Below are 20,346 nucleotides of genomic sequence, written 5' to 3' on the forward strand. Positions count from 1 at the left end.
TACGCCAAACAAAAAACTACAGTAATACAATTTAGCAGAAGCAACAGACTGAAGCAAAAGGGATTATTTTCCCGCAATTCGGGAGAGTATCTTTAGAATCAGAACCAGACTAAGGTTTATTGTGAAATAGGTATTCATTTACAAAGAATTTGCCTTGATGCTTGGTGATATATAAAATGTAATAAACCATTACGATTCAAACAAAGGACAACAAAAACAGTCCTGACATATTTACTTCAAACAAGCAATATAACTATAAGTGCAGCTGCATCAACACAACTTTTAAGTGCATTTTTTTTTTTATTCACTGACATAACTGAGTCATTTCCTTTTCTTTGTGGTATAAGAGTTGAGCAGGAGGAGTTTTTTTTATAACAGTAACAGAAATCTTAAGCTGGAAGGCAGACAAATTCAGAGGTACCCAGTTCTGTCGGAGAAAATATGACAGGTGACAGAGTGCTGCATCATTAGATATTAATAGTTTCCCTGGGAAAGGAAATGCACTAAAGAAATTCTGTGTGTTCGTTTTTGTTTTTTTTTAAGTTAATTTGTCTCTGGGATAGAACGTTTCTTTTTTTATTTTATTTGATTCACCTAACAAATTATTGTTGTCAACATTTCATAAATGTGATTTTTTACTTTGACAGTTATGGTTACTATTAACTCTGTAGATTACGATTTTACCGTAGACTGTAAGAAGATGTATCATCTTTTTAGAAAATATAACTTTTGTACTTTTTAGTAGAATTTCGACTACAACTTGTGAAAGAAAACATAAAAGAGGCCCTATTATGATTTGTGTAAATGACACGGTAAAACTCCTACATTTAAATGTCTTAAAGTGAAGTGTATCAAGGAGTTCAATACTCTTCCGTCTCTTTCTACATAATGATTGAATGTAATGGCTGAGCAGTCATGATGGGTGAATGAATGAGATTATCTGTATCTGAAAAGAGTCAGCAGTGAATTCATGTTGCAGTTTACATGTATTGTTATGGGTGCAGTTATCTTGACAAGCAAGGTTTTTGTGATCAGTCTGCTTCTCTGAAGATTGCAAGACTTCCTTCTTGTAAGACATGGTGTCTGGTTGCTCCCTCTTTTGTTTGACTATGATGGAGACTGAGTCATGTCTTATGGCTCAGGCAGACCAATAACAAACCCCATGAACAGGCAGAGGTGATGCAAGGCCCTTATCAAGATATAGGAAATAACAAGGTGGTTTAATGGCTGTTTCTGTAAAGGAAATCAAAGTAAAACCTTTAGAAAAGTATTGATTTATTATCTTTTCCCCACCACTCACACCTCTTTCCTTACATTTCGGTTAAAGTTCATCTGAAAATAAAAGCCGGAGCCAATGAAGTCAACATATCTTCTGCACACGGGCAGAATAGAGCTCAGAGTGCTTTGGGCTGTTTTTCTCCACACTCTTTCTTGTTGGCCTCTCCCCTTACTTTAACCTCACAGAACTGGCTGAACCAGATCTGAGGCTGAGTCTAAGACTGCGAGGCAAGCTGCAACATGTGGATGCAGCGTCAGGGTGAAAACATGGATGTGGGCGCACTCAGCATGATGAATTATAGGATTTATGGCTAACTAAGAAAAAGGTGAATACACCATTAAAATGACAGTCAATCATTAAAAACACACCACTAATTTCAGTTGATTAAGAAGAGGAAACATATTGACATATAATAATAACATAATTTAGTTTAACCAAACCATGATCAATAACTGTTGCTGAACAATCACTCAAATGTGTAATTTGGCTTCTGACGTTGTGCACTTAACTAATTGTCTAATGACATTGCATCAGAAGGGGAGAGTAGCTTCCTGTAAAGTCTGAGAACATAATATGGTGAGGTCCAAGTCCACACTGAGGGGTGGGGGGGGGGGGGTGGGGGTCCCGATCTGTCCACATGACATCAGTCTTGGCACACTTGATCCTGGCTTTGCAACAAATTGCGTGATCGTAAATGGAAATACATCTGTAAGGTAGAAGTAGTATTATGTCATATGATCTTATCTGCCTATTTGGATGGCAGTTGCAAATATACATGCGTTAACTGTATAAGGACTGATTGCAAATGATTCAATATCAGTTTAATTTGGCAGCCTGCATACACAAAGCCTGTGTGTGATTGTGTGATTTGGATACACAATGAAGGTGTCTGCACAGCAGAGGCTGCCATATGGGCCACACAAACTTAAGTCTGACCTAACTGACACAGCACATAGTGAACATGCAGCCTGCCTATTGGCTGTTTCTGCGCTGTACTCCAGGACATAGGGGGCAGATGTGGTGTAGAAAATTGACATTACTAGTGTGTAACTTGTGTGATACAGCTATATTGTGCAACCATTTATCTTCATAGTATTACAATACGAAACACTTCATTGTCCTCGTAAGGAAATTTGTTTTGGACTCAGTCCTGCAGTTCCAAAGAAGATAAACAATCCTAAATACTCCATAGTACAAGATCAAATAAAACAGCATATTCACACATGACTTACATGTACACGGTTTGCACATACAAGTTTACGCAGACAACATACTGACAGTGACGCCCTATTGCACAAATCCCATGGCCGACAATTAAACTACACATTACTTTTGTTGTATTAGATGGTATCATGTACCAAGATCATGAGAGACAGGGAGCATAACATTTTGGGCAAGCTTTTTTTTTTAACAACCTAGTTTCTTGTAGGTCTAGGATAATAAGGAGTTACCTGTCATGCATCTTTGACAAAGGGAAGAGGGAAGCTTTGGCAGTGGCAGTTGTACTGCTGCTGTTTGGCCAGGAGATGGCACACACTCTTTGAAAGAGTGATGCTAATCACTGAGTCACATTCCAGAACACTCCAGGGCATTATAATGACCTCCTTCAATGCACTTTTGTTTAAATGAGCTGTTTCCTATGATAACTTGCTACTTTTTGTTTGCTTTTGTTAATCAACAACAACAGTTTACCAAGAGCAGTTGTCATGGTGAAAATAATTATTTAATGAGGTAGAAATTATTCAGAGAAGCTCTTTTATGCCAAAGGAGCGGTGATGATTGCATAATGCATGCAATCTAGCATACATTGAGATGCAGATTGGCCTTATTTGACACTGCCATCTGCTAGATCCTGCTACAATACGACAACTCATAACACACAGGATCAACTGAACGGACAATCTGCAATCTGAATAAAATCCACGTGCATAATGTAGCCATTAGCAGCATGCCACGACAGAGGCCATAGCTGAACAATGCAGATGACAGTTCCCCCTGGGCACTGCAGAACGTTTTTTAAATAAATGCAGGGCCTTTCAATAAGATACTGACTGATGACGTGAATGGACTATATCTGATATTAGCGCACTCCATGACAATTTCACAGGCCATTCCTTTCAAATTGTATTCACAACCTAAAAAGATTGCTCCCTCACTCACTATAAGAAAAATAATAATTTTGTCAAAAATGAACAGCAAGTTTAAAACAATTGGATAATACAAATTCAGATAATTGTTCTCAAGTGGTGTCATGCAGGCCTAGCAACAAAGTCAGAACAAATGATAAGTGGGTGGATGACAACCGCTGAAAAGGTTGAATATACTGCAAATCGAAGTCTTACTGACATTTACTCATCTTAAAATCACATTGGAATTTGGACGGCCAGTATTAGACATCCAAGAAAAGTTTTGGGCTGCTATACAGTCAGACCTACATCCTTACAAGGGATGGTAGTGTTGTTAAATTCACATGTTCAACAATACCAAGTAATCCAAATATGCATATACATACTTGTATACCATGTAAAGTGATATCAGTAAATGGGTCTTTAGTTTTTGGGATATGACTTTACATTACCCAAATAAATGCAGAAATATAATTGTTTCTGGTGAGTGAAATATTTAAGGATTTGTGGTTTGCAATTATTAAAGTACTATAAAAACCTACGCAGATGCAGCATTTCAAGGCCTTTAATATTCACGGTTGGTTATACTAATATAATTTGCATGTTACCCAGTAGTAAATAAAATAATTCAGATTATTAGTACCACCTTTACCGGCTTTGAGAAGCACATGAATACATCAATAATTCTAATAAAAAATGTTGGCCAATCTGCATAACGAGTAATTTTACTTTTGGTACTTTAAGTATATTTAGATGCCAATACTGTTTTACTTTTACTTGAGTAACATTTTGAATACAGTACTTTTACTTTTACAGAATATTCGTACACTTTGGTATTTCTACTTTTACTTTCTCCAAGTACAAGATCCGAATAACTCTTTCCTCACTGTCCCCCACCTCAACAAATAGCACTCAGTTCTGGTAAGGTAAGAGGGACATAAACCTACAGTTAGCCAATCAACTGTCTGCTGCGAGGAATAACGTTTTGATTGCAGTGGATTGATGAGAAACCAACTGTTAAAGGCTGACAGAGAGTGCTGTCGGAAGTAGATCCTGGTGACATCATATTGCAGGGATTTTCTTAATTGTTGTTATTTCTCATCATCATTTAACCTCTGGGGTTGCGTGAATGACCGAGCTGCTTTTCTGTGCGTTTTGTCTGATCTTTCTATTTATTAGCCTGTGTATCACCTGTGGAATCAATAATGTATCCATATTGTAAATCCTTTAAAAAACATTAAAAAATATATAAGTCCCTAAAAAAAGAAAAAAAAGTTTGCTAAAGCTGTTATTCCCAGGGGCACAAAACCTAAAGCGTTTCAGGGGTGTCAAACTCAAGGCCCGGGGGCCAAATCCGGCCCGCGACTTTATTTAATGTGGCCCGCATGCCAAGAATATAATACGTTTATGATATGCACGTTGCCCATAAAGTATTTGTCCCACAATGCATCTTGTTTTGTGACATGACTTGCAATTATTTGCCCTAGACTTCTGCTTTCAGACTTATTTAAATATGAAGTTATTACCCTATATCCGATAATAATTCAATGCACAGGAAATTATGTATTATAATACATTATTTTATATATATTATATATTTATATAGCCCTAAAGTCACAACTGGCCCTTTAAGTGCAACCATAATTCTGATGTGGCCCGCGAATACATTTAGTTTGTACATTTAGTTTTACCTGGTTTAGGTGTTCCTTTCGCGGGAATCACCAACGTGTGACTTCAAATGAAGGAGAATAGAAACCGAACGAACGTCGAAGTCGAAGCCGAAGTCGCCTGAAGTACAGACCTGTAGCCTCATACACTGTATTTAACAAGGGGAAATACTTTACTTATATCATTTCGGATTTATTACATTCTCTTAGTAACACGGTGTACACCGTAAACTCGGAATTGTTTCTTTTATGAGAAGGGAATTTTTGGATGACGCTTGGAAGATTAACCTTGATTCAACCGTAGGGGAGTTTTTAAGGCTACTGCTTTTAAAGGGGGCTATTCGAAATAGACGTACCTTTTACAATGAAGCAATTGTATATATGCCATGATTTAAGACTTCATATGTGTTGTTTGGGTTTTGACTGTACCTAGCGTCTTCAATAACAAAAGTAAGCATGAATTAGTTCACCCCTAAATAAACTAGTGGTTCGTTCCGCTGAGATGGGAGAGAGGTTCCTGTATCTTCTTCTCTGGATTTCCCGTGACGCCCCGATGTTTGTGTACTCTGTGTCAAAGAACAGAGGGGTCCACACAAAAGGAATAGCTACCCGCAACTATACCTAAATAAAGGTGAGTTTCACAAAAGTTCTGCCCTAAATACTGCTGGCACCTTCATTTTGTTGGATAACTCGCTGTTTAACAATGCAAAAATAACGGTCACGAATCAGCCAGAGCAGAGTAACGTTACTCCAGTGTGCTGCTAGCTTCACTTGTTGTTAGCAAGCATTTGTTTTTAACGGTATAAACAGACACTCGGGTCACTGCACACTGCTTTCAGCCGAACTATCATTCAATAGATATGACATTTATAATGCCTAAAGATGAACTAATACATTATGGCGAAGGTTAACTTCTATGTAAATCCAACACTGTGAAAAGTTCAAAAGAGCCCTATTACTGAGACTGGCAGTTCTACAACAAGGTTCAGTTTGCTAGCTTGGTCTGGGCAGAATTATGGCATATTAACTTAGATTTCTATGATTTGGTGTACTGAAAGGCTGTATACAGTCGCAGATAATATCACTCCCAGTACAATTACAAACTAAAATGCTGTTGTTGTGCTTAGCTGGCTCACACTTACAGGGGTTTGGTGTTATTAAAACAGCATGCAGTTTGCCGATATGCCTCAGAACTGTTAGAACCTGCGACCTGTAGCATATGTCATTGTGTGGTCTGTGGTATGCTGCTTTTCATTTTGTGTCAAAGCTTTGTCCTCGTAGTTGTCACGGTGAAATTCATTTCCCCAAAGGGGATCAGCAACCTTGAAGAACCTTGTCTTTTAAAATATATTTTCATCTAATTGGCAAAGTAAGACCAGTAGCATTTTCAAGGGAAACATTAGAATGGCTAGAGTCAATAGCTTCTAAAATTCAATTTACAACGGCACAGATGCCAGTTTAGAGATTATTTTTGATGTGATATTGCCACACTCATATGATTGAATGTGTTGTGGGTAAATCTACACAGAAGCTGATACTTATCCACATCCATCTTTATTTCCTTCTGCATTCTGACGGTTCACACTTTTTTGCCTTGATATTACACAACTAACCAAATGGGGTTTCCCACAGGTAGTTTTGAATACTGTCTTTGGTTTCAAGTATTTTATTCTGAAAACTCAGACTAGAGATGGACACAACAGTATTTATTTTACTACTGTTAATTGAAGTTAATCATACCTCTTTATTTGTACTGTGTGGCTGCCAGTAAACCAAAGTAATCCGAAATACAAGTCTTGAAATGTAATCTCTTTTCCCTAAAGATTACTGTTTTCTCTGTCCTTTGAGTGGACACCAGTGACAAGGGAGAGACTGTCCTGTTCAATCTGCTGTGTCAGCTATGAGCTTTAAAATTTTATCAGCGTGTTTGCTCATTTATCAATAACATCACTGACTTAAAACATGGTTAAAAGAGATCGCCTCTTTAACTCACTCTATCCTGCACCAAACATAATGTGAACATCTTCATCCCACCAACACTACCCAAATGCATTTTTCATGGGCTTATTTATGCGACCTTATTAGAAAAAAACACTTGGTGGTTGTGCTCTAATTCACTGCTTGTTTTTTTTCTTTCTAGAAACACAATGGATGAAGAGGAGCAGTTTGTGAACATCGATTTAAATGATGACAATATCTGCAGTGTTTGCAAGCTAGAGACGGATACAGGGACCACGTCTTTCTGCCATGTGTGCTTTGAACTCAGCATTGAAGGTAAGAAAAAGAGGGCGACTATTGCTTATTTTCTCACTGACTTAAAGGGCAAACAAAGTGATATGGAGGGCCTCTTCACATACAGCTGATATATTTGTGCTAGTACACATTTCAAAGCAACCTCCAGGTAACGGTATGCAGCGTAGCTCCTCCATGGTTTTTTAACCCACAGCTTGACCTCTTCATTCTTTGTAACTCCTTAACATACACACACAAATATTCAGAGAGGTCTGCCTGATGGCACAAAAAAATCTTTTTGATCATAAGTTCCCATCATACCAAATATACCACGAGCTGTAATACAGCCTCAGAACATTTGCTATTTTTTGATGATATGATTTCCCTTCACAAACACTTATTTGATCCTCTCCAGGAACAACAGATAATATATCTGCAGGGAAAAGGGCCTGTAGGACCATAGCCCCCTCCAAAGCAGGCCACTGTGATTCTCCTGTTTGATGTGCCACTCTAACTCAAGAGCATGCGTTTGAAGTGTTTTCATCTCTTAATTAATGGGCCACTTGAAGAAGAATGAGAATTCTGAGAGGATTAGATATGCCTCTCAGGCCCCGGCCACACGAGGACGCATACGGCTAAACGCATAGGATTAACGCAATCGCAAAAAAGCTTCCGTCCACACGCAATGTTCACCGGATAGTGTCTGTCCACACAGACAACTCCGTTTAGCTCCAACCGCTGGAGAAGCTGCAGTACATATGCAGGAGCCTGTACGTGGCGCTGTAACTTCCTCCACAAAAGCAGCGAAGAAGCATGGTTGTCATGGTTGCCCTTCTGTTTATTCTCCGCGGTGGGGGCCGAGGGAACCGGGCAGAGTTTTTCGCCAGTCAACGTGTGTTAAAGTTTAAATCTTCTGGACAAAATTATAAAAGTGCCGGTCAAAGGTCTTCTTTGTTATTTATTGAGCTTTAAAACAAATGAATAACGACTCTATATAATACAATAATAAAAAAGACAGAGCCTCTCTTTTTCCTCCCTCTCGGACAGCGTCAGTGTCTGTCTCAAGCAGAAGCTGATCCAGTAATGAGTGACCTGACAGTAAACATAAACATATTTATAACTAGTTTAGGTAGTTCGAGAGGTAATTAAAATAGCTAAGGGTGATGATTTAACTTGAAGTGTGTGTTTTGCTCCGTTCACCGCTGCATCACAGCGGGAGGAGCTGCAGGTGAGCAGAGCTGCGTGTCTCCGTCCTGTCAGATTAGACTTCACTCGCGTTTATGTCCATATCGAGAGAAAGATAAATAATCTGAATTCAGTGTGCAGTTTACTTTGACGCGGGGGTGTGCAGCAGAGGTGCGGAGAGGCGGGGCTATTGCGTCATCATTATCAGAAAATGATTGTATACGGCGTACAAACTGAGCCGTTGGACCCCCCAGAGCGTTGTGTATGCCGTTCTATCCACCTTGGGACCCGTTATCGTTTCCACAGTTGTTTACTGTCATATTCGGTCGTCCTCGTGTGGCCGAACGGTCTATATGACACTAAACAGTAACGCAAACGACCGTGTTCGTCCTCGTGTGGCCGGGGCCTCATTTGGCACTCGTCTCAAAGATCCACAAAGGCTCTTCTTTCCTGCAAGAAGTGTGTGTGTGCTTATATCTACACAGCAGAATTGTGTACACCTCTTAAAAACAGCACAATAAAGCTGACTAAGACCTCCCAGAATGGTATATCATTCTGTTGACAGCGGGATAAAATGCATATGCATGAAAACTGTTTTGTTACTGTATAAGGAAGCTGAGTGTGTATTGATTAATCACTCTGCTCTTTGTGTGCTGTAAAATATTTATCAGCCACAGTCTCTTTCATGCATTGTCATAGAAAAATGTAAGTTGTTTTAGTAAGTGCTTGCAACAGAGCTCCCAGAGAGCCGGGTATAATAGCAGGGGAGGGTGTTCAGATATGTGTACAGCACCAAAACACAAGGTTTACTCGTTGTGGTTCCTGTGGCATGAGAAATACTTTGAAACAATAATATTTAAAAATACAGAGACAACTACAATCCACAGAGCTCCTATAGCTCAGAAGTCAAGAGAATAAGTACTCAGTTAAGTAGTCTTTCACTATGGCCCAACTGTGTACATACTGCTTAAAGAATGTGGCCCAGACCCCCTCGGAACGTTGTCTGAGGTTTCAGATCTTGTTTAATGTTTGAGCATTCACACCTGTACTTAGGGCTGTCCACTTGTGATCGGATTACCCAGTACACATGTTAATACCAGGTCTCACCAGAACCTAACACTTTCTATTTCTTGAAAACAAACCGCCATTTTAGATTATGATCTGTGTTATATACAGTGTTGGGGTAGTTACCCATAACAAGTTACACACTACTAGTTACTAGGAAATGCCTTACTTTACTAAATTACTCACTGCTGAAAGTAATTAGTTACACTACTTGTTACATTTCTTTTGCCTTTACCTTAAACCTCATGTATGCCCAGATCAGCACAAAATCACATGGACAATACTGAACAAATACTGACCAAATACCTCTGTTTTCTGCTCTTTTCTTTAGCTCAGTTTCTATCATAACACTGGTCCAGGTAGCTTGCAAAATTATTTTTGTCTGATGGTGCCCGTCCTCATCCATGAACTTGCGGGTGAAGCTCAAGTGAAAAGGGACGTTTGATTTATTTGTCTGTCCTCCAGTTATGCAGATATTTGAAAACGTGAAAGTAACGCGGGTAACAAGATAATTTGGTGCTTAGTAAATGTTATACAATTACTGCTGGTATCAACAGTAATCTGATTACCCCCAACACTGGTTATATATATAATATTTAGTAGCTGGACACTGTAAAAACGAATGCTGTCAGAATTAACGCGTTAACGGCGGTAATTAATTTTTTGAATTAATTGCGTTAAAATATTTAATGCATTTAACGCATGCGCAGAATGGCCTGCCCCATACATCCCACCAGTGGCGGCGCTGGGGTAGGCTACAGCCATACCAAGAAATGGCTTAGCCCCACCATGAAAAATGATGTTAAAGTAAGCAAAATAAAGTCCGCCAACTCGCGCGGAGTACATTGCACAGACAGCAGTTAGTAAGATTGATTTCAGTAGCCACTTGTCTGGAAATACCGAAGACTAGAAACGGTTTTGAAAACTTTTGTCACGTAGTGATCATCTTCTCAATAGAACATCTTTGATAATGTCTTCTGGCCAATCAGAATCAAAATAACGGCGTGGTGTTGTTGTAGGAAGTCCCGACGGAGAATACCTTTGCTGTAGTACATATCTCTTTATACATCGATTCACGTAATGAAATAAGACCCTGCGGTTTGATGATTGATAGGTGTGTGGGCTGTCTTTCATTTTGACACACAGAACAATGTTATAATAAACATACATACTGTACATGGCATAATGTATGTTTAATGGATATACCCGCCTTCTTTCATTTATCTTTCCACTCCCACAACAATATACATAAAGAAATGGCATATTTTGGACATAGTTCGAATGGTGATTAATCATGATTAATTAATTTTTAAGCTGTGATTAATCTGATTAAACATTTTAATCGTTTGACAGCCCTAGTAAAAACATTTCATGTTTATAGTAAACAAAGCTTTCAGAGATATTTTACAAATATGGTTATTATTATAACATAATAAAAGGCGGGGGTTGCTTGTCTGGCTCAGTCGGGCCTCCTTCTTTGCTTTATTTATTGTTTCCTTGGAAAGTTTTTCAAAGTTGTTCTGTTCAGGTATACAAATTCAGCTGGTGGGTCTTTTAAATAAGTATGTTTGTCTCCTAAGCTTTTTGTTGTTATGGAAACAGAGACCCCCTAGATATTCCTGTTTCTGTCAGACAAGGCTTTCACACTGCATCAATACCATTGTGTGCTTTTAGGGGTTCAGGTTTGAATGTAGCCTGTGAATAAGTTGTGTGGCTATGAGGTGGTCGTTATGTAACCACTGGGTCTGGGCGAGAAGAATCTGCGACCGCACGTGTTTCTGATGCAGCTAAGTGTTTCATTGTTGGGAGGGGAGCTTGCAGGCTGCATGTGGATCCTTCAGGCAGAGCTGATTGGTAACAAAGGCCGTGTGCCCGCTGGCTGCTCATGCAGACTTAATAGCTACAGTACTCACTCATCCTGTGCCATCTTTCGTTAAAGGGGAACAGTGTTATAGCAATTCTAAGGGGAGAGATTGGTCTTCCACTCTCGTTGCACACACAATCACAACCTCCCAGTGCCTTTGGGTTCTAAACCCTATCATGCTATCTCAAGGGTGATTTGCCACTGCTGAATATTCATCGGATTCTGGACATATGCTGATTTTTAATATTGAGTAGAAGCAATAGAGAACCGCAGTGACGTGTCGTAAAACCCGGAAGTAAACTTCTTCCGGTTCCTTCGCGAAAAACCAATGCAAATTCTCCATAGGATTTTGGAAAATAACTCGAAATAAGGTCTGTGGTTGACACACATTTAAGAGAGGGATCACGTTTTGTTCAGCCGGATAATCTCCACATGTTTTCACTTTTTTTTTTTGTTTTCACATGTTTTCACATTTTTTTTCTCCACTACTTTTATAATTTTTGAATCATAAATCTAGTCGCCAAAAGCGAATTGCTAACGTTATGCTATAAACGAACTACAAGCCAGTACAGCAGCAGAGTCGCACGACTTCAACGTCACGCCAACTTAAGATCGTTTCAACTGACTTGCACTGAAACTGCACTTTGAACACTTTAAATATATTAACATTTTAAACTGTATACCCCGGTTATCAAGGCCCTTTTTGTTTTATGTATACATGTCACACTGTGGGAAACGATATTTCGATATTTCTGGATGTATAACACATGTAGAATTTTTGACAATAAAGCTGAATTTGACTTTCACGTGCTTGCATATTTTAACAAAGCTTTTCATTTTAGCCACACTGAATTGAACTAGAAGTCATGGCTGTGTCAATTACCAGTCTGATATCGTTTTACAAAGATGACAAGAAGAGTGTAGATGGAGGAGAGAACCACTACAAGTCAGGACACGTTACAGTGCAGCCTAGATGAAGGTGTGCTTACCGGTGTTGTCAGGGCTAGCATGAGGGACAAGGTTTATAGGTGAGTAGTGATAGCAAGAGTACCGTTAACCTAGAGTTAATTTATTCACATTAATTCCCATCAACAAATCAATTGTATGTGTCACATGAAATCTTTATTAGGCAAGGCAAGGCAAGTTTATTTATATAGTACTTTTCAACACAAGGCAATTCAAAGTGCTTTACAAAAAATGAAAGACATTAAGAAAATGGCATTTAAAATCAGTCATTAAAAAGAAAAGCTAATAAAATAAACATTAAAAGAAAAAATACATGGATAAAAGTTACAGTGCAGTCTAAGATATGAACAGTTCAATTAAAAGCAGCGACAAAAAGAAAAGTTTTCAGCCTGGATTTAAAAGTAGTAAGAGTTGCAGCGGACCTGCAGGTTTCTGGGAGTTTGTTCCAGATATTTGGAGCATAATAACTGAACGCGGCTTTACAATGTTTAGCTCTGACTCTGGGGACAGAAAGCTGACCAGTCCCTGAAGACTTGAGAGATCTGGATGGTTCCTCATTTAGCAGGAGGTCAGAAATGTATTTTGGGCCTAAACCATTCAGTGCTTTATAAACAGCAGCAGTATTTTGAAATCTATTCTTTGACCCACAGGAAGCCAGTGTAAAGACTTCAGAACAGGAGTGATGTGATCCACTTTCTTAGTGTTATTGAGGACTCGAGCAGCGGTGTTCTGAATCAGCTGCAGCTTTCTAATAGATTTTTTAGTGAGACCTGTGAAGACACCATTGCAGTAGTCCAGTCTACTGAAGATAAAAGCATGGACACGTTTTTCCAAATCCTGCTGTGACATTAGTCTTTTAATCCTAGATATGTTCTTTAGGTGATAGTAAGCTGATTTAGTAACTGTTTTAATGTGACTGTTGAAACCAATAACTAATTTAACCCGCTGACAAGAGAGCCCATCTCCGAAGATCGTGACTGGCTGAGGGACAGACTCAGGGGCAGGTTCTCAGGAATTTTTTGGCTTCTCTCCCCCGAGCCAGAAGAGGAACACGACAGCTTGGAAACACTTACTGTTCCTGAAATTATCAAATCTGTTGGGCATCAGGGACCTGAGGCAATTGTGGCAAGCATGGCATTGTCTGAAGAGCAACAGAGGGCAATTCAGGTGGCTACCACTGGTCAGCGAACCAACCCAAACTGGCATTTGTTCAGGAAAGGAAGGTTGACTGCCAGCAACTTTGGAGCTGTCCTGAGGTCAAAGCGTGTGACTGCTTCCTTTATTGCCAGGGTGCGAGGGCAACAAAAGGCCCTTGATGGTGTTTTGTCTGTACAGTGGGGGACTATGAATGAATGTGAGGGCGTCAGGGCATTCACCACTGCAACCCAGATGCAGGTCCATGAGTCAGATTTGTGGATCTCCCTATCAGGATTGTTGGGGGCATCTCCAGATGGTCTGGTAGGGTCTTCCGCTGTGCTGGAGGTAAAGTGTCCCTACGGAGCCAGGGAAATGACAATTAGTGAAGCATTGCAAGGGCATCAAGGGCTTCTGTGTCAGTAAGGAAGGACAAACATTCAGCCTGCGTGAGGAACATCCTTACTGGCACAGAGTGCAAGGTCAGCTTCACCTCACTGCAAGGAAGAAGAAATAAAAAAATTGTGAATTGTTTTTAATTTACATTTATTCGCCTTTGCAATGTTGTGGTTGTTAGAGTGTTAGGTTTCCTGTCAGCTCGTTTGTTGGGAAGATATAAAATATTAGTTTCATGGAAGTCACACCGTCACATATACTGTAAGAGCATTAAGACATACAGTACATAGGCTAAAACAAAACATCTAAAGATATAACCTTGGACTTTGATAAGTCTCGTGAACATTTTCACTATTTTCACATTTTTATAGATGAAAATTGAACTAAAGAAATAAATGGTAGATTAATCCATATTGAAAATAGGTGTCAGCTGCTACAATAATTATAATAGTTATATTTCTTAATTAATTAAGATAAGATATTACTGTATTGATCCCAATTTGGGAAATGTTTGTGTTGCAGCAGCATAACAAGAAAAACAAAATATAAGTTATTATATATACAAAAGTATGTGAGGGATGGAATATTAAATTGAATATAAATGTAAAATGTACATGTGATTTTACGTCCAAGAAAAGCTATGGAGCAGAGAGTTCTCTGCCAGCCTGAGGTGATTTGTTATTAGTTCAATATGTCAAACTGATTTCCCTGACTACAATCTTTAGTTACATGGTGAAACGTTATGCTGCTTGTACTAATAAGACTTATCATATAAGCCACACAGGTTGTAATAGGATGTATTCATTATCTTTACTTATGTTGCGGTCTTTTCAGCAGCGCCATCTCTATAACGGCGATACAGTCACTACCCATTATTTACATTTCACCGTGACATGGACAAAAATGTAACGTCAGCTTACCTCATGGCACGAATCCAGACTCTCATTTGGAAAACATTGGCCGGGAAACGATAGAACAAGCACGTTTCATGCCAAGACCTGTGGCTGCAACCCGGAGCAAAGCAACAAACCATTGCGTAGCTAACTAGTAGCGCTAGCTTTAGCTAACGTTAGCCAACGAAACGAACTGCCGAGTAAAATTGGAAAACACTGGTAATTAATTATTCTATAATTTGTAAAACTACGGTGTTAAAAACGACAATTTCAAAAATACAGATTCTAATGGTCAGATATAGATATACAGATACTAAAGATAGGCAGGTACTTGCTTTCAAGCAGAACATGGGGGAAAACAAACTTAGCTGGAGTGTTTACGTGTTCGGCGTAATGACGTACAACGGCCTCGACAATTTCTGTAGTCCTATTCAGCCATTCAGTAACAACCATCGTTTTTCAGACACGTAAACTCTTCAAAAATCCCCAGTGGGGTCACTGCTGAGGTATTTAATGTCGTAGAACAAAACGTGATTTACCTCTTAGATTTGTGTCAACCACAGACCTTATTTCGAGCTATTTTCCAAAACTCTATGGAAAAAATGCATTGCTTTTTGAGGAAGGAACCGGAAGTGCTAAAAATGCTAACTTATTTCCGGGTTTTACGACGCGTCACTGCGGTTCTCTATTGAAGCAGATTTTATTTTTTATTTTATTTAAACGATATACCAGGAGTATATTGTGATTTTCACATCATGACTGTGTCTAATATTAATATTGCCCTCTGTATTTACTGGTTTTTAACAGAATGATCAGATAAATGTATTATTATTGTTTTGGGAATATCTCCCTAAAGACCATCTACAATGCCATATTTCCTCACTGCTTCATGTACAAAAGACAGCGCCTTCTTGAGCAGTAGTTTCCAACCTGTGGATTTGGAACTGTGAAGGAAATTTCGTTTTTGACCTAAAGTAGAGAAACATTTGTTTGAGGTTAATGTATACAATTGGATATCTTGAAGTGAATAGCGTAGATATTTGTTTTTATTATGAGGAAACCCTACCTACAAATTATGCATTATTGTTATGGCCAATTAAATTACATATATGTTCATGTGTGACATTAAAGGTCACCTATCATTCTATTTTTAGGCAATAGCATAGGTCTCAGATATATACAAATCAGAGTTTCCGTTAGAATCTTTTTTTGCCGGTCAACCTGTCCGTTAAAGTTTAAATCTTCCGTAAAAAATGAGAAAAATGCTGTCACTAAAAACTAAATACTTAAAACTGTCAATGCTGCAAAGTCATACCTCCACTTTATGATTCCATCCCATATTGTAGCGGAGAGTTAGAGATAACTCAGTGTCTATCACTAGGTTCACCCTGGTGTGTCGGCCAGAACACCACTTAAGGCCAAAGGTCCAGAATAGAGGAGATGAGGAGCTAAGATGAGGCTTGACTTCTTTACTTATTTAGGCAGGCATACAGATATTTGTCGGTGTGTGGTTTTTCCTACAAGGGAAATAAACAAAATACAATCAATATAAGATAACTTATGCATACATAAATAATATACATAATATTGCCAAACCCTATAGAAATAATAATCTAGACAAGCTATAATACAACATGTCTCCCTTCTCTTATCATCATAAACACATTAACATATAATGTCAAACACTATTTACCAGGCAACACAGAGATTCAAAGTTAAGCTACCGCTAATGAATAACGTTCCGGTTGGCGGAAAGCGGCAGCCGATGCTCTTATTGTGAAACGCTACAGACATGCTACTTCCAGTAGCCGAGTTGCGGAGCAATACATGTAACTGTAAACACATAATATCTCACCTTTAACGCCAAATAAACATTTATCCACATAAACTACATTTTATTACATTAATAATAGGTCTGTGTCACTCAACACGGTGTATATACCCCTAACCTTCAACCAAGTCAGAGGTTTTACATTTCCAAGATGGCGGCGCGCATGGTTGCAGCGGCTCACGGCTCTCCCTTCTTGTGCTATTTACTATATGTTTGTATATGTTGTATGACTGCGTTCGCTCATGCGAACATACGCTACAATCGTCAGGAACTACTGGATATTGGTTTCCAACACAAGCTTTCCGTTCTTAGGGAATTCCAACGCGATGACAACATCCCAGACGAGGTAGCGAGATCGCCGGCATCCCCGTGGATTGTTGTTGGGCCAGGCAGGCGGCGTAGACGGCGGAGAGAGAGGAAGCAAAAGCGGGGCTGCCGGTCCGGTCTCCTGTTGAGGCTAAGGAATCAGCCACACAAGCCTCCCCTGCCGAGTATGTACCTCACCAACGGACAGGCCAATAAAATAAGAACGGGGACTGTCCCCGGAAAACTGGGGACGTCTGGTCACCCTAATATAACAGGCAGCACTGTGGACAAACACTCACGTTCATTCACGCACACAATACGAAACTGAAGTCACCTACTGTATCTCCAGCTTCTATGAGTATTGGCGTAGCCCTCTAAGGCTATCGCTATTGGGTAATCCCCTGCACACCCGCGCAGCACTGAAACACTTGTAGTCCACGCCCACCCGAAAGGTGGGCCCCACCCTCGGGCTCCCTTCCGGTATAAATAGGAAGGAGGCCCGACAATCTGCTCCCACACAAAACAACTTTTCTTCAGCTATTCGTGGAGCCAGAACTTAGAGGGCTACGCCTATACTCATAGAAGCTTGAGTTACAGTAGGTAACTTCAGTTCTATTTCGTTGGGTTAAGGGCGAAGCAAGATGTAGTCTGTGCCCCACTGGGTCCGCCCGGTACCAGAAGCACAGACACACCTACTCAGATAATAACCCAGGCCTGTTCCGCCATGCGAATGGCGCATCACAGTCCCTGGAATATAGCATAACATGAATATTTTCCATGAGGGGACGAAGGCTGGGAACAATACATACCTGCCGCCAGGGGCGCCGCCAGGGATTTTGGGCCCCATGAAAATATATCACATTGGGCCCCACCACCAGACCCAGGCCACGCCAACCAAGCACAATTGTTGTAACCACACCTCCAGAACCCAACCCACTCATTTATGCTTTAAATAACTCTACCTGTACAGGCTTGCCTCTATCTTGTAGTCCAATACTAACCGCACAATACTTACTTACACTGAGCTGTGAACATATAACACTAGGCCGACGCGCAACATTCTACAGTAGAATTCACTATTTGATATAAGACTAACATTCCTGACAATAGATCTCAATAGTCATCTTTTATGGTGTACATGCCTTTTTAATAACATTTTTGAATGGAACATTCATAAATCTAAATAAATATAACTTAAATATACATGACCTCTTAAATTAAAATAAAGTGAACATTAACACTAATATTATCATTTATAAAATGCTATAACAAAAAAAAAACATAAGCAGCAGATTTTTTTATTAAATAAAATACATACCAACTACAAAATAAGCGGGTATTAAAGTGTAAACGGACAACAAAACGGAAATGGAAGTGAAAAGGCCTGATGGTGGTGCTAAATCAGAGCCTATTGCCTGTTCTCAGTCTTTTTCTCATCATGCGTCTTCTGTGTGATCCAATATCGCTACCATAGCCTTGCCCTTCAACAGTTATTACGAGCCCTTGCTCAGCCGTAAACTCACCAAGAGTCCAGCGCCTAGCCTTCTTACAGGCTAAGTCACTGATCAAGTCCTCGAGGTCCAGCCTTGCAAGACTGCAAAGCATTATGGGGGGACAGCGCTGTGGAGCCTGAATATGGATCTGTTGGTCCTGGCACCAGGGGGAGGGACAACTGATTTAGTATGAATAGCTGCTAAAAATGTACCTGCATTTATTAAATGTCAGCTAAAAGAGGAGTGAAATTAAAAACCTCTTCATTTTCTGTGAAGATATTAACAGTACTTAATGTCAGCAAAACATTACAATTATTATTTACAATGGACTAAGCTTAGCTAACAGACTAATTTCCACCATGGACCACCCACCTTTTCTTTTGAAAAACTGGGTGACATATTGTCGCCCTTTAGTCCCTCTCTCTTGTCTTTCTCTCCTTTCTTTTCTTTCTTGAAAGCCTGACTTTGTGAATGGTTGAGACATGGCACACACGTAAGTACTTACATCCCTGCTCCTCACATGCTCTCACTCTTTGCCAGAAAGAGCGGTGGAGGCAGGACCACAGCATTTGGAGGCAGGACCACAGCATTTGGAGGCAGGACCAAACCATTACATGTATATAGAGAGGGGTGTACAGAGGCTTTGGATAATTAACTTTTGGCAGAAAAAAAGTGAAATGAATCGTAAGTGTAGTGAGTACATTATCAATTTAACTTTATATTAATGTTAATTGTTGATGATTGATGAAAAGTTACTTAAAAAATTGTTCTTAATGTTCTAAAAATGTTTGGGGCCCCTGTCAGTCACGGGCCCTTAGAATCGTCCTAACCTTTCACCCCCTTACGGCGCCCCTGCCTGCCGCTGTGAGAAAGTAGAGACGAAGGTCACACTTTGCCCAGCGACAAAAAAAGGGGGAAAAAGGGCAGCTCTCTGCGTGCAGACAGACAGGCAGGAGAGCGCACAGCTGGATCCCTGACATCACTCACTCTGACAAGACACTCCGTACAAAATGTGTCAGAGAGGAAGGAGAGACATCCCTCAAATAAAATTGAATAAATGAACATGGGGAAGACCAAGATGCAGCATTGCAAATGTCTTCCACTGACATTCCTCCTTGCAAAGCCGTGGAGGAGGAAAATCCTCTGGTGGAGTGTTCTCCGGGGGCTCCACCCCAGAGGAGACATAAGCCTGTGACACAGCTTCACACAGCCAGTGTGACAGCCGTTGTGCAGACAGAGGCTGCCCGAATGAGCGCTCTCTGTAATGCACAACCAGGCGCTGGGAACGGCGCAAAGCAGCCGTGCGCGCCACTAGCAGGACAGCGCACACAGGACAGAGGAGATGAGACGCGGCTTCTTCCTCCGACCTGTGAGGAGGGGGAAAGAAGCCATCCAAGGTGATCACTCTTGACCTAAAAGAGCTTGTGATGACCTTTGGCATAAAAGCCGGGTTAGGGCGTAAAACAGCTGAACTGCCATCTCCTTGGATCCGGAGGCATGACTGAGCCACAGAGAGAGCAGACAAATCACTCACCCTTTTCGCTGATGTTAGAGCCAAAAGCAGTACTACTTTGGCTGATAACAGTTTAAGGGAAACCTGATCTAAAGGTTCACATCATAGACTGTATATATAAATGGGCGTAGTGTCCGTGACGTCACCCATAGGATTCTGCAGAGTTGCCGGGAAGCCCTTAGTAGGCGGAGTCGGCCACTAACGGCTCGACAGTGACGTCAGAGTTCAACTCCCGCCTACTCCAGCCTGCTCCAAATAAGGGAAAAGAGGCGGAGCCGAGGCGGGACCTGCTGCCTTCGAACTGGAAGTAAACAGCTTCTTAGCCTGAGCTAGCTCTAAGCTAACATGAAATACATGCATACCAAGTTACTGCTAACAGTGTAGTTCCCCTACATA

General features: G+C 40.3%; 1 protein-coding gene across 2 annotated transcripts in view; it reads left to right on the top strand.

Moving 5' to 3' along the window:
- Window positions 1-5,576: 5,576 nt before the first annotated feature.
- Window positions 5,577-20,346, top strand: part of cUnh21orf91 (chromosome Un C21orf91 homolog) — a 41,530-nt gene continuing 26,760 nt past the window's right edge. For both annotated transcript variants that reach the window (XM_079649125.1, XM_079649126.1), the window contains exons 1-2: window positions 5,577-5,703; window positions 7,213-7,346. In XM_079649125.1, coding sequence (XP_079505251.1) covers window positions 7,220-7,346 — 127 coding nt within the window. In that variant the 5' untranslated portion in view covers window positions 5,577-5,703; window positions 7,213-7,219. The remainder of the gene's footprint in view (window positions 5,704-7,212; window positions 7,347-20,346) is intronic.

Source organism: Notothenia rossii, assembly GCF_949606895.1.
Source record: "Notothenia rossii genome assembly, chromosome: 9".
Taxonomy (NCBI): Eukaryota; Metazoa; Chordata; class Actinopteri; order Perciformes; family Nototheniidae; genus Notothenia; species Notothenia rossii.